We start from the raw sequence: 15,631 nt of genomic DNA, 5'->3' as shown, positions 1-15,631 counted from the left end.
TGCTAATAAAATGCATAATGAGCCATTTAATACAGACAATCCAAGCACTCATTTTCACTCGAGTCTCACTGTACTTACTAGTGTAGTACATGACACGAATGTTTTTATGTATCTGTGACAAGTTTCTGTTTTCTCTTAAAGAAGTCGACTGTAAATCCCCTGCAGCTATCAGGAACAATAAGAATATGCAAATCTTCTTTAACATATTATCTATTTCTTTGTGTTAGGGAAAGAAGACAATGTCAGGCAATTAGTCTTTGTAAAAACCTCCACTATACTTACTTACTACACTCTCAATCTGTCTGATTCCAAAGTGGCTCTTTGATATTTAGTGGCTCTTTGATATTTAGGATCTTAGTAAATCAGGACCTGAAATTATCTTTATTACCCTCTGCAAATAATTTCTGTACTGTGCAAAAACATCATGTATGCTTAATGACATATCAAATTGAATTAATCTATCATTAGATATCATCATTACACTTTATGAACAAATGTTTGTGGACACATGTCCATAAGATTCATATTCACTTTTTGAACATCACATTTTACATTCAGTTCATATTTGCTGTAAAGGTAGCCTACACTCTTCTGAGAAGATGTTCCACTAGATTTTGCAGCGTGTTTGTGGAGTTTTTCCACTCATTCAGTCACAAGGGCATTAGTAAATGACAATAAAGGTTAACTAATCGAATCTAATTGAATCTAATTGAATCTAAAGTCGAGTACTGCTGTATGGTGAGGAGATGTAGGGTGTAGTCAGCATTAGCATTCCAATTCATATCAAAGGTGTTCAAAAGACTCTATACCTAATTGTTTTGTCCCCTTAGCCAGATGTTACATATATATGTAAATAATACTAAATAAAATGTAAATAATGAATCATTGTAAAAAACTATTTGAAAGTTTTGCCACTAGTACACATCACTGTAAGAATGCACTAGTAAAATGAAATTTACAGCCTGAGATTCTTTCGATAATAATTAAGCAGAGGTTGTGCATAGCATCTATAGGGTTAAGGTTTGAGGTCAGAGCTATATAAGCAGGACACTTAAGATATTCCACTCCAGCCCATGTACCGTAATTTCCAGGCTATAAAGCACACCGATACATAAGCCTGAATTTTACAAATATTTTTATTTTTAACATAAATAAGCCGCACCTGTCTATAAGCCACAGGTGTCTACACTAATGTACTTTACACATGCTTTAACGAAAGACACGTTACACACGGTGTAACGGGTGAAATGTGTTGCGCTTTCTTTAGGAGCATAGCGGTATTTTGGAAAAAGACCGGCACAGCATTTTTCCGGTATTACTGCGTGTGTGGAGGCCGAGGATTATGTCCTTATTATTTTCTGATGCTCATTTCTAAGTTTCTTTGACTAACCCATAACGCTGTTGCCAAGAAAAATAAAAAAGCACGAGTTTTGGAAACCTGTCTGTGCTTATATGATTTCTGTTGCAACTGGAGTTAGTGAGCTCTCCCTTAACCCAGACTCAACGCGCTACAAGGGCTTGTATCTAAACAGTAGCCTACCAAGTAAGTCATTGTTCAATGTCTTCCTCCTTCCTTTCACAACTATTTCTCTCAGGAGTTTATCTTTTGGCATCGTCGTGCGTTTAAAAAAAAAAAGTTTTTTCTCCCGATGCCGTGCAGCTCAGAACACAGGTGAGGTGCGTTTTTTCGTTTGCGTTCAGAAATGTCATTGGTCTCATGTTATGGGGTTCAGTTTTTTGGCTTGAAGTTTGTGAAACCGGGAAAAACCCAGGAAAAATTCTTAAATTAGCCGCTTCGTTGTTTAAGCCGCGGGGTTCAAAACGTAGGGAAAAAGTAGCGGCTTATAGTCCGAAAAATACGGTAATTGATATCTTCATAGAGCTAGCTTGGTGTACAGAGAATGTTGGAACAGGTTTGGGGTCTCATAACTTAAGTGAAGGGAAAATTTAATGCTTTCACATCCAAAGACATCCCATCCAATTGTGTGCCTCCAATCTGTGGTAACAGTTTGGGGAAGAAGCAAATATAGCTGGAAAAGTCAGGTGTCCTTAATCTTTTGTCCAGATAGTGTACTTTATGTACCTTAACATAGGTTTCAGGCCCACTGAATTAACCTATAGTATATCATTAATAAACTATTGTTGTTATTATTATTATTATTATTGTTGTTGTTTTTATTTATCAGCATACATATTACAGTGACATAAATACCAGATATAACTGAATATTTAATACTGTGTTGCAACCATATTTGCACATGCTAAGATTTTCTCCATTCTCTAACAACCTTTTCTTCATTTAAATCTGAAGCCAGTTGAGTCAAGATGCCATAAGAGGTGCAGTTCTCATGCAGGTGGAAGTAGATCTGCTGCATGCTTTTGCTCTCCAAATGAAAGATGTATTTTTATTCAACCATTCACATCACTGAATCCCTGCCTTCAGGATGGAGATGTAACTCATTATCATGCAATCTTGCAATCCCTGGCATGCCTAAGACTGCAAACATGCAACAAGCTTATTATAGTTGTTATTTTTTTTACTATGATGTTTAGGTATTCTATTTATTTATTTACTTTTTTTTCAAGAGTTTCAGACTTATGGTGGGATGGTTGAAAATGCAAAAAGAGGTTCTGATTTGCTGCCCCTGATAAACCACCTTGTAAAATAGTATAGTGTCAGAGTCTATCAGGAAACCGATCAGCATTGGAGGCAGTTTAAGCTTTTCTTCAGCAGAATGCTGTTATGATGTCATACCCTTTCAACCCACTTTATCTGAGATGTAGCTGAGGATGAACTTACCGTTTGACTAAACTTTGAGTACACTACACAGAGCATAATGTCTCAGGTTAGAAACAGAAAACAAAGCATTCGCTGGAGCAGCAGGGCAATGTGTATGGCCGAGCTTAACCAGACACACAGATAAAAAGAGGAAGAAATAGAAAAAGGGTAGCAATGTCAAATCCAAACAACTCCAAGATCCTTCCCCAAGTCCTTTCTTGCAGAGCTATACTGGGACAAAATGTTAAAATGGTTTGGTCCTGAACAAATGACCATTATTTTTCAACTGGCAAAGACAAAGCCAAGGGGAGGGAGCTAGGCTATGACTTTGGATTATGATGTATAGAAAGATAGTAGACTTCAACTTTGGAAACATTAGCAGGAAGGGGCAAACTGACATGGCAAACTCTGACACGCTTAGGATGACAAAAGTAGAGGGTGGGGTGGTGCGAGTACAAACACATTCCCTTTGTAAAAAAGGAAAACCTTTTTTTTTATTCGACCAACCCCTGCAAATGGGAATGCAAGCCTTACAATCACTTCCTTTAAGAGAGACTGGACAGAGACAGTGCTAACAAACTGAGACGCACCATAGGCAGACATAATGCTTAAATTCCCCATACAGAGAGGAATAGGGAATTACAGGAATAGAGGCCCCACACAACTCATGCACAAACCATTACTGGGGAAGAAAGGGGCTGCTTGATTGCATTCAGATTGCTCACGTACCTCTTTTCCCTGCCCAAGAACATTGGATGGATTGAGTGGTAAGAAAAACATGGAAATATTGCTTAGCAGATAAGATACAGGGATGAACTCAGGTTTATTTGGAGCATTCAAAGGGATTATTTTGGAGTCCTAATTTGTGAGGTGAAGTTCACACTGGTTGCACACCTTCCTGAATAAGTTTAAATACTATATCTCATATACTGTATCTCATCAGTTCCAGCCCATGTCTACATACTTGACTGAAACGCCCCATCCGCCCGACCCAAAATGACAGTAAAGCCTCTTGCGTGACTTGGCATGCTTGAGGGGAAAGGTAAAATATGTGATGAGAACTTGAGAAGAAAGGAAACATGGATACTGTACCGACTGGTCTCCTGTACTTGTGACCGCAGCCTGTTAAGCATATTCAAAAAAATAAAATAAATCTATAGAACTCAGGAAGACCACGGATTATCTAAATATAAACTCCATGTACCGTAGGCATGCCAAGCATGGATATCTCTCACCAGCTGAATCATGCAAAATATTATGTGACTGTTTTTTTTGTTTTCCTGAATTTGTTTTCCACTTTTCATTTTACAAGTGGTATGCTTTTGTTGAAAAAATAAAAATAAAAACAGGACTGGTTTTTAAAAGAAGATGCAGACAGAGGATACTGAAAAATAAGTGAGTGTTAACTTTGTCAAATACTGTTTAAAAAAAAGTTAAAAAGAAGAAAAAGCAAAACACTACTTACAGCATAAAGTGTGACAAATTGCTTTATAAAAGGCAGTAATGCCGGCTTTGCTCACCTCAGCATGATGGTCCTGATTCTGCTGAAGAACCTCAATGACTAACTCTGCCAGGCGGATGACATGCTCCAGTTTTTTAGCAGGAGTAGCTAAGTTCGCTACATTCTCTGGAGTAAAATAGTCAGACAGGACACAGATCAACAGAAGTGCAGTGAAAACCTTTGGCCAGATGATTTTGGCCAAAATTAAGTAGCGAAGAAACATCAAACTTCATCATTCTGCATGCAAGAACAGTAATATGGTTGATGAAGGAGAATATTTTACTCAAAACATTGTGTAAAATCAATAATGCTTGCATTCTGACTAACATGCCTTTTCTAACAAATTGATATTGTACGGCATGGTTGAAGTTTAATATTAACATAATTCTGACATGTAATAAAAGCTAAGGCCTTGTTCACAAATTACACTGGATTTCTAATGTAAGCATCGAAACTAATAAGAAAGTAGCAATCCTGAGTATGTTATTCAGGGTGGTAATGCCAAAGTCGAGACAACAAACTGTAAGACATTTGATTCAATGAAATGAATGCAGGACAAACAATGCTTTGTGTTTTCACATAGAGTAAAACACTGTCTGAACACAACAACTTTAAAAAGACAGAATAACAAAATACACAGTAACAATAAACAGCAAAATCTTTGTTTCCATGGAACTGTGGACCAATTGGTTAAATATTCACTGATGTCACTGCAATCACAATTTACATTGGCTGGTGTGTGGTGGGGGCGAAATTGTTAAAATGTCTGAAACAAATCTATGCATGTTAATACTAGTATAATACCACCAATCTGCAAATTCCGATTGTGTTCTCAAGCCACAATGCATTCAAAACAAGAGGATGAAGTAATTATAGTGGCTATACTGATAATCAAGGATTATCATAGGCCAGGTTCACACTTCATCCATATTCAGTGTATTAAATTGTTTTTACTTCTCAATAGTTTGTCTGTGGAGTTGCATGGTTATAATAGATGCATTTAGCGCCGAATAATAAAGTTACTTTTTGAAGAATCATTTGATCACATTTTAACACACTGAAAATGCAGTCACTGATATATTTGTGAGAGATAGTATTGCACAGCTGATCAGACACAAAGAATCATTAGGACCCTTTGTTCATACTTTTTTTAAAAATAACAATACAACAGCACACATGTTGTGCAAACTTCGAAAAGTATACTATCTTCACATACAGTTTGCAGCACTGAGCACGGCTCAAGGAGAGACAGACCATGCCATTATAACACAAGGGAGGAACTTGTGTCGGGAAGTTTAGGCAAAATGGGTTTTATATATATATATATATATATATATATATATATATATATATATATATATATATATATATATATATATATATATATATATATATATATATATATATATGGGTGTTAAGATAAATGTTAGAGGGGATAGTTCATAGGTCAATGTCAAATATAGCTTCACCTGGATCCCTTTGATCCTTTAGAGTTTTCTCAACTTGAAAGAAAGAGAGGGAGAGAAAGAGAGAACAAAAACGAATTTAAAAAAGCAACAGAAACAAAAGGGGATCATTAGGAATTATTTTGCATAGTGGATTTTTTTTTTTTAGAGTGATCAGGCATCATTATTTGTAAGATGACTCTTCTGTGCACTCCGCAGGAATGTCATGTATTAATGTGCAGACTTTCTTCAAAATAATATTAACACACTTTGACTAACAAAGACACAGACATCAAACATTGATTAAAAAAAAGCACCAAAGACAAATATTAAATATGCAGACAAATATAAAATAATTCAAACATTCAGCGACACATTTGCTTGACAATAAAAAAAAAAATTGCCATGAAAAGACACACTTGACATATAGAGCACAGAATTGTTGACCCTCACAAAACAGTGACAATAGCTCACATTACTGTGAACAAAACATACATATGACACCGTTTTAAACACACATGACTCATTGCTCCATTGCTCTAGTGCAGTTCTCCTGGAGTCAGCTGCTGAAGTAATCTGGAACCACTGAAACCAGCTAATACACTATAGCACAGACAAACGAACAGACGACTGAGGGAGATAACAAGTGAGAAAAGCAAAAATGCATTCAAGTCATGAGCATGAGCTTCAAACCAAAGAAAAGGACATAAAGAAGCTGAACAGATGCATAATCGTGTTATGTCACAAACAGATGTGGCCATAGCCAGCACAACTTGTCCACTCCATGGAGTTACAATGGATTGACTATCGAAATCATAGATGGGAGCGATTAAACAATATGAATGTCCTAATTTTATGTTAGCTTATACTAACTTGAGCTTAATATATACAAGTGTGCAGCAAGCTGTCGGTTTATAAAAGGAAATGTTTTAAAAGAGAAACCAGCTGTAAAAAAAAATATTTTATTGGTGCCTTTTTCACTAAGCATAAAAGATTCCAGGTCAGTGCAAAAAAACAAAAAAAAACCCACCACCACACACTTATCCACCTATCACTGCGAAAGAATAAAATAACAAGGAACCATTAAGAAACTAGAAAGCAGTCTTTTTATATGCCACTATTTTCCCTTCTCCAATAATACCATGCTCAGAATATGCTATAGGCCTGGGATTAAGCAGATTGCATTTCAGTATAACACAACTGCAACATACCAATGAAATTAAAATGTAATGCTCCAGGAATTCATGTGAATTGATAATAAAAATAAGAGCATTGTGCACATTTGCATCTAGTAGTTACTTTTTTGCACATGAACATAATTATCACCTTGAATAATTACTACATAGCAAGTTGGATAAGTACCTCATCTGGTCTGACTACATAACAATCACCACTGACCTGGATATCAAATCATTGTCAGTTTACAATGAATGCTTATAGGTAAAGACAGGGTACATCAAGCCCAATTAACATAACTGTTTAATCTTTTTTCTTTTTCCTATAAACGTTTACATTCGATCTCTAAGAAGAAAATACTGAAAAATAGCACAAAAGAGATGCGATGAATAGGATGAGAAGAGATTACTCACGGATGGTTAAATCCATCACTTGTGTAGCCAAGGAGTAGACAGGGTGATCATACATTTCCCTCTTTTTTCCTGAAGAAAAAGAGGATTTGGGCATGCAAGAGTTTGGGGTCAGAAATCAGGGGGTTAAGGGCTAAAGATGGTGAAGGGCATGTCTGGTAGTCTTTATGCAAACTCCTTGTATTATACCAAAACCTTTTTTTTAAAAAAATAGAACAAACAGACAATGCTCCATTTTGCATATTTTTAGTTCACCATTTATAACCCTCAAATATCACAAATTATAAGGGGACAAAAATATTAACAGGAAAGAGCCAATGATATATGGTATAAGACGACCATTAGAGGGTAGGGGTGAGGTGGGATCAAAAGACAGGGGTGTACCTTATTGAACAGGACCCCATGTCTTTTTAAGGGGGAAAAAAATCCCAATTCCAAATAAGCCAACATTATCCTCCTGTCATTTTACAGCTGGTTAACTGGAAAGAAAATCATTCACCCTGTTCATTCCTTTTTAGGACAATTATGTCCCTGCCATTACTTTCTTTCATCTTCTTTCATTCTCTGATTTGCATTAATATATGCCTATTGCTTAGAGTAATGTCATAATTCCCCCCCAAATTCTGTTCCAAGTTTTCAGTCTTCAATTCCCTTGTCTCTGACATGGCCTGGAGATCTGAATGAAAGGAAACACCATAATGCAAATCAAAGATCTTGAAAGATATATTTTAATCCAGCCATTGCAAGAATGTTCGAAAGGATAGATCTTGGCTTTAGAATTGGGCAGAACTATACACAAAAAAAACAGAGAGGGTGCAAGGTAATGAAGGATATTTTGCATCTTTATATCAAGTCCCTGTGCTCCATTTTCCATGTCACCTCAAGTGAATGAAAGGGATCAGAAGCTCTTTACTCTACAAATTTGAATGCATTTTTACTCACAAAGTAGTGTGCACAAAAACCATTAAAGCTCTGATTAAATAGCTTGTTATTTGTTCTGAGGTCAACCATGATGGTCTCTGAAAATACAAAAGATACAGTACAGTAGGTAATTGTTTTGGATTAAAGGGCTGTTCATTTATGCAAAACCTTTTTCCCAAATACATCTTGACCAGTATTTATAGAATCCCTTCGAAAATGATTTAAAGTAGAAAGAACAATTATTTCTCACAAGCTTCCAAAAGACACAGACCTACAAACATTTTAAATACATTTTACAGTTCAGTAATATGTGAATATATTCTTTATTTCTAAAAGAAAACTTATTGATGGACAACATACTTACAATTTAATTAGACACAAGCAGACTTTACAGCTAAACTTCATCATTAATGGAGACAGACCTTCATAAACATTTTTTCACAGTTCATCTGATTATCTTAACCTGCAGGTGGAATATAAAACACTATGCTTTATGATGTATATCCATATGCTTAATATCTTGTTATTCACAAGACAACTCCAAAAAGGGAAATATAATTTACTCTAATCTTAAATATAGAGAATGCATTTGTAGAGGCAGACTACATACGTACAGTGTGTATATTCATGTATATACACACACATTCACAGCATAAATAGCATACATACAGTGCATTTAAACAAACCATAATGAACTTTGAACATCCAAAGTGATTTAGAGAGTAAATGTATGATGAAGAGAGAGAGAAAGAGAAAGAGAGAGAGAGAGAGAGAGAGAGAGAGAGAGAGAGGTCACAGTACAGCTGCACTTTCTACTGCATAGAAATAATCTGGAGGATAAAAAGGTTAAAGACATAACATTATTATACTTAAGGGCATTGGTAGTCACCTTCCACTCTGGCGTAGTCTGTAATGCGCTGGTAGTTGATTTGAGCTGCCTGTTCCAGGCATTTACGGATGACAGCCTTTACATCTTCCTGTGGCACCGGGGTCACAATGTCCTTCATCAGAACCTGAGGATCAATAAAAAATACAGGTTATAAATTTACTATTGCGGTGCACTTTAAAAAAAAATTCTCGAATAAGAAACCATTTCCTCTTTTCTCTCTGCTCACATATTACAAAGACACAAAACTATGTGTCAGCTGAAAACAATGGTATCATTACCCTCTCCAGCAGAGACAGAGTGGCTTTCAATGCTCCCTCAGGACGACCAAACGGAAAACAATACCTATGGCAGGAACAGAGCCACAATGAATAATAGTGTGGGTGGTATACAGTATTTCTGTGATTCAAAACTAATAAAACATTAAAGACAGCTAAATAAACTACACTAATAAAAATGTCATGAATCTTAAATGCATCTTCTCACCTAAAGTTTGTGATCTCGTTCTCGAGCAGAACACGTAACCGTTCTTTGATGTCCTCAAAGCGGTCTTTTTCTTCCACTATCACAGTTCCAAGACCATCAGGTCTGTTTTAGAAAATAAATTAGATTTTTTTAGACATTGGTTAAATATTCAGTTATCAGATCATAAATGTACATTTCGTAATAAATATACACTCTTAAAAACAGACTTTTTTTCACAACATTTATATTTACTTGATAATCTTGGCTTGACCAGTTAATCTGATGTCCTGAACAATCACATCATCAGACAACATTCTTTCAGCACCAGTGTAAGGGAGAACAGTGAACAACTAAAATACTCTGTAATGTGTTGAATGCCTTGATTAGGTTTCTTCTGGTTTTCTTTATAAAACATCTGGACTTCTGCTTTTCTAAGACAACTCCAGGGATAGTGCATTCATATGTCAACATGAGAAACCGCTAGCTGGCATCTGCAGAGGCACCAATTAAAAATAGCAATTTCCATATGTGATGTACTTGATGTCCTTGATCACCTGTACATTGTAGATTTTTTCTTAATTTCTATGTCTAATAATGATCTCAATTAATTCATCTGATTTGACCTGGTCTATAATTTGTCCCCAGAGTTGAACCTTCTCCTTTAGTGCTCCTTTAGTAAATAATAGTTTTATTGGTGTAGTTATGACAAAACATACTTTCCAGGGATTCACTTTCCCTCACAGTTTTGTCCTCATAAGCATTTAGCTTTCTGTAAGATTAGCCTTATATGAGGATGTTGCTAAATCCAAATCAGCTGTAGCAAGTTTGTTCTTTACAATTTTACAGTTGAATCAAGAAATTACGGAATCTTGTATACCTAGCTGGAAATTATAGTTTAGTTAAGCCAATGAAAACACTCACACAAATCCTTAATAAGTCATTGATAAATGAGGTCTAATGATTGCAAAAGGCTGTCACATAAATTCACAGTACAGTCATTTTTTCAGGTCTTATGATCTCATCTCCATTAGATGCTGACAGAAAAAATTAAAAATAAATAAAAAATAGTTGGGAATGAAGGAACAAATCCCACATGATATTAACATAACATGAGCTGTTAATCAGAGACCTTATTTTGCATAATATGAAGAGCATGTCTACTTGAAAAAAATCATTCAAGCACTAATGGGATTATAAAACATGTGGCTTTAACCATTGGGCATCATTCATGGCAGCAAATAGGAACCTTCACATACTTGGGGCATCATTATTATCATGATTATTTAGGTTGTGGATCATGCACTAGTGGTGTGCACCTCACCTGCATGCACTAGTTTTGGATTTATTTCATCATTTGACTCACATTAGATGTTGCACAAATGTGTCTCTGTCTCTCATGTTGATAGGATTGTGCTCTGTACCCCGAATCACCATTACTGTGATCAATTACTATGTATTGGAATAAAAATACTTTCATCTCTATATACACTTATCCTGGAGGTGGCAGCAGAGACACATCCTTAATTAGGACTACTCTGGTAATGGAGGGATGTTCAATTAGGGACAAAATTATTTTGGTGAAGTGCAGCAGTAAATTAAGTCTGACATGAAGAAGTGCAACAGATTTATTTTGCCTGTACAGACTGTCCATTTAAACTTTGACTGAGCTTCATTATTACCCCACACATGCTAAATCAATGCAATTGCAACCAAATTAAATGTCATATTTTTCCTAAAAGTAATACATTTATATTCAATTTCATAATTTCTTAAAGCCAAGGGGAGCCTTAAACCTACAATACTTTCTTTGAATAACTCAAATCAGCCTTATATTCAAAAAGTGTTTTGTTCCAAATGTATAAGTCCATTTAGGACTGATTTTTCTACTTTTGTATGACCACGTTTACATTGCTGATGCAATTCTAAATCAAATTGACTTACTACAGTATTTTCTGCATCTGTTGAGTATTTTTACTGATTTATTAAAATAAAGGTTAAAAATTGTAAAATGTGCTTATTTCCTTGCATTTAATGTCATCTTACCTTTGGAACACTGAGACTTGCTGAGATTTAAAGCTCCTCTTTTTTTTAGACTCCGTTTTCCCTTCCGGCTTAGAGCCAGCCCCTTGTAACTCAGAAAACCTCTGACTATCCGGAACATATGATGAGGTGAGCAGCAGTGAAGCAATAAGATTCAAGAATAAACAATAAACAAACAACGAAACAAAAAAAGATATGGTGTCTTTATGGGTTAATGAAAGCTTTGAAATGAGAAAAAACCAATGGATTAATGTGAGAAACAAAGCAAAATCAAATCATTTGAAAATCAGTGAAAGAAAACATACATGGTAGGTATAAATATATGAAAGCAAAATAAAAACATAAAAATGTTAATTAAAAGACACATAATGAAATCAAAAAGTGATGAATAAGATGAGTGTGACCCTTTCTTTCCTCATCCTTTTCAAAATCTTTCTTTAACCACCCCAGTTTTATCATTATGGGCCATTCTGATACCTGTTGCCATGGACATGGGAGGCACAGAAAGCGAAGCTGTAGTGCAGCAGTGTTGGGTCAATCATGTGACCTGTGTCTGCTCGCTCCAGTAGGTCCCTAAGGTAGCACAAGTGCCTGTGGCATCCTCTCACACCATTTCGAGCACAGTACTCATCCAGAACAAACACCTGACCTGGGCTAAACCAACCCTGTAAGCAGAACGAAGTAGAAAAGAGGCTGAAGATCTGGTAATGCTGCAAAAGCAAAAGGGTGTCACATGCCATGCGGAATAATGATTCAGTCATTCAATCAGTCAGCATTCACACACAGAAACACTGTACATCAGGACTGCAATGCTGTGAAACAGCCCACATGCTGTCTTCTGAATAGGGTGTGCAGACTATTTCATTTCCGTGTACCTAATGGTAATGCAGTTATCATTGCTTTAGTTGTAAAAGTGTTACTTATTTTATTATTTGTTTGTATATTTAAAAACATCATTCTCACACAGTATTTCATATACAATATAATCACTGTCCATAATATATTGTGAACAGATAATATAATTAGAAGAAATATGTCCATTCATCCCACCATCCCACCCTCCATAGATTCATCCCTTTATTCCTTCTTTCACTCAACCATTTATTCAGTTAATTTATTCATTTATTCAAACATTTTCCCCACTCAGAGGACAGCACTATCTAAAAGAGAAACCCATAACTGGCTAGAGTCGCTGTAATTGACAGATCATAGCAACTCTCCCATCCCTTATGGCCAAAAGACATTCTGCTCCCTGAGCTCCCCGCCAATAAAAATACTTTTCAGCTAGTGAACCCGAGATGTTTGGACCTTTTTGTGTCTCACTTACCAGGCATGCAAAGTTGTCATTGAGCCTGTGGTCCAGCGTGAGCCTCTGCACCATCTCAAACAGTGAGGCGTGGTCAAAATTACACGGGTTAGCCGAGATAAACTCATCCATGCCATGTTTCTGTGCCCTATCAGCGTCTGTCCAGCCAGTCACACAAGCCGAAAGGAATGGGTGAAGGGTGGCGTAAGGAAGAGGAAGTTAGCAAAACAGTCTACACAAAGGTATGTTTTCCTTCAACATAAGAACAGCATCTTATTCATCTACTCTACAGCAAACCAAAGACTTTCAGCTTTCACATTGTCAACTTGCAGCAGAAGTCAGGGAGAGTTCAATCAGACCTAGCAATGTGGAACTAGGCAATGCTCAAAGTTCAACTCATCAACCCACATTCAAACTGGATGGGCATGCATGGACAGATTTGGGTGCAGTTTCTGCAAACACTTTTTTGGGTTTTTCGCTTGCATAGACCCCTATCTACAAGTTAAGGAAACGTGGATCGTGAAGGAATTCTTAATGATGAATTGTAATGCTTTTTCATTCACATGGATATAATAGATTCTGCCATTCGCAACTGGTTAATGTCATTCATTTAGAGAGAAATGATGGATTGTGTGCTTGTAAAAATGGAGATGTCAGAAAAACAGGGGGATTTTGATAAGCTGGTTTAATAGTTATAGATTTTTCCTATGGTTCAAAATTCAAACGTATTTTGGGCGCAAAAAAAAATCATTTTCGAAGGGGGATATGACAGTCCTTCCAAATAGATCTTTTGTTCCTATGAAAAGTGGTAACTCCCTTAACATGCCTGTCTATTATTTAAAAAAACATAATTTTCTGGATAATACAGTTAAAGTGTAATTATGTACAATTATTCCTGTATAGTTCATCTTCTGTAAAAATAAGGCATATCAATTAGTCCCTATTTAGAAAAAAAGCCTTAATAATATATACACGATTAAATGATCAAATGCTACAGAAAAGAATGATAGAATCCAAACTAATGCTGTAATGGCTGTGTGAACAATGTGTGCAGTGTCTTTAAGCTGAAGTCTGTTAGTGGCAACTCATCATGTATTTTTATATAGTGTATGTATATATATATATATATATATATATATATATATATATATATATATATATATATATATATATATATATATATATATATACACACACAAAAACAGGTGAAAATGGTTATGATTGTGGTGACGAGACAGAATAATGAGTTTTTACATAGAGAAAGGACAGGTCTGTAAATGGTTATCTTCCTTTTCAATTTAGCCTTGCTGGATTTAGAGGATTTTGTGGGGTATTTACATGCAGCCTGTCAATATTCCTTTGTGTGTAAAATAAAATAAACCATTATCTCAGATAGCAGTTCTGGATAGCTGATCCAGAATTATTCAAGAGTGAGGAAAAAAATAGGAAGGGAGCAGTTGTTTATGGGTAAAATGCAGATAGAATAAAAGTAACAAGGAAGTAATGAAAAGAATAAAATATATTTAACATTAAAGTATGATGCAACTTGGAAAAATGTAATATAGTATGGGTCATCTATGGGAAAGGAAAAGGGATTTGGAGAGTATAATAATAATAAGAATAATAAGAAATGAGTAAGAAAGAATCAGGGCTTGAGATAGGGGCTTAATATCAGGCAAAGATGTATACCAGCACTTTAATCATGCTATTTTGCTGTAAATGTGCATCTACTAACAGCAGTGCTTTACACTAAAATGTTAATCTGGTTATCTTAGCAAATATTATACTAACATATGCCACTTAATATTTTTTATATCTACTTAGTAGCCTACTTAGTAGAAGAGGATTACATTTGTATTTACATAATTTAAAATACATTTTCTACGAACATGAGTGTATGTAAATGCTCCATGATGATCTAGAATCACATGCGGGAAGACAATGAGTCAAACCACTATGCTTTTCATTGACATGCAAGAAAAGAACTGTTGATACATTTTCCACTAAAGGCTGACTATTATAGGCATTCTTCTTTTTTTAAATCAGCATTTGCAAGTTGACAATACTTGAGGATTTATCAGTGTTCGCAACAACTGCTGAGCACACTAGCAAGCAAGCCACCACTGTGGCACGCTAACAGGCTAGCATTACAGTGTTGCAAGTACATATGTTTAGCATGAAGCCAACAAAGGCTAAAAGTGGGTAATTCATTCTCTGGGAAAAATGGGTAAAAAATAAAATTAAAAAAACAAAACAAAACAAAAAAGACATCTTGCCTTTATGCCACCATCTAAATGAACTACATCACATCTGAGTGCTCACCTACTCAAGCAATAAATGGGCAGTCAGAACACAAATTCAAAATCTCTCAATGCTAAAGGAATTAAGATGGGCCTAGCAGCTATCTATATTAAGCCCAAAAATATCTCAAATATTACAAAACTGGGAGTATTTCATGTAAATGAAAGATGGCAATACCTAGTCTATGGCATTGACATTCAGAATACTCCACTTACATATTTGCCAACTCTTAAGAAGCAACACCAAAAATAAATAATTCAGCCTACATGTAAATTAACCCTCAAGAGTAAAGCTCTGAAGAGGCATGAACAAATGATTCAATTAGCCGAAAGTTAATTTGAAATGGCACTAAATACATTTAATAAGAGATAACTGTAGGTCCAGAGTTCTGTTTATAGACA

The 15,631-nt window shown here is 35.6% G+C and overlaps 2 protein-coding genes across 17 annotated transcripts in view; one reads left to right on the top strand and one right to left on the bottom strand.

Moving 5' to 3' along the window:
• Positions 1 to 15,631, top strand: part of LOC310715102 (craniofacial development protein 2-like) — a 367,511-nt gene that overhangs the window by 224,826 nt on the left and 127,054 nt on the right. The gene's annotated exons all lie outside the window — the stretch shown is intronic.
• The window catches only part of cadpsb (Ca2+-dependent activator protein for secretion b), a 91,334-nt gene that overhangs the window by 20,643 nt on the left and 55,060 nt on the right, over positions 1 to 15,631 (bottom strand). For 2 of the 16 annotated variants that reach the window (XM_083570547.1, XM_083570562.1), the window contains exons 12-20: positions 12,951 to 13,087; positions 12,101 to 12,288; positions 9,605 to 9,706; positions 9,400 to 9,463; positions 9,122 to 9,245; positions 7,315 to 7,383; positions 5,750 to 5,782; positions 4,300 to 4,406; positions 3,872 to 3,901 (exon numbers count right to left, since the gene is read on the bottom strand). In XM_083570547.1, coding sequence (XP_083426673.1) covers positions 3,872 to 3,901; positions 4,300 to 4,406; positions 5,750 to 5,782; positions 7,315 to 7,383; positions 9,122 to 9,245; positions 9,400 to 9,463; positions 9,605 to 9,706; positions 12,101 to 12,288; positions 12,951 to 13,087 — 854 coding nt within the window. The remainder of the gene's footprint in view (positions 1 to 3,871; positions 3,902 to 4,299; positions 4,407 to 5,749; positions 5,783 to 7,314; positions 7,384 to 9,121; positions 9,246 to 9,399; positions 9,464 to 9,604; positions 9,707 to 12,100; positions 12,289 to 12,950; positions 13,088 to 15,631) is intronic. The other 14 variants (XM_083570549.1, XM_083570556.1, XM_083570558.1 and 11 more) reach the window with 7 other exon arrangements.

Source organism: Silurus aristotelis (genome assembly GCF_946808225.1).
Source record: "Silurus aristotelis genome assembly, chromosome: 2".
Taxonomy (NCBI): Eukaryota; Metazoa; Chordata; class Actinopteri; order Siluriformes; family Siluridae; genus Silurus; species Silurus aristotelis.
Note: the sequence above shows the minus strand (reverse complement) of the source record. Positions and strands in the feature narration are given on the sequence as shown.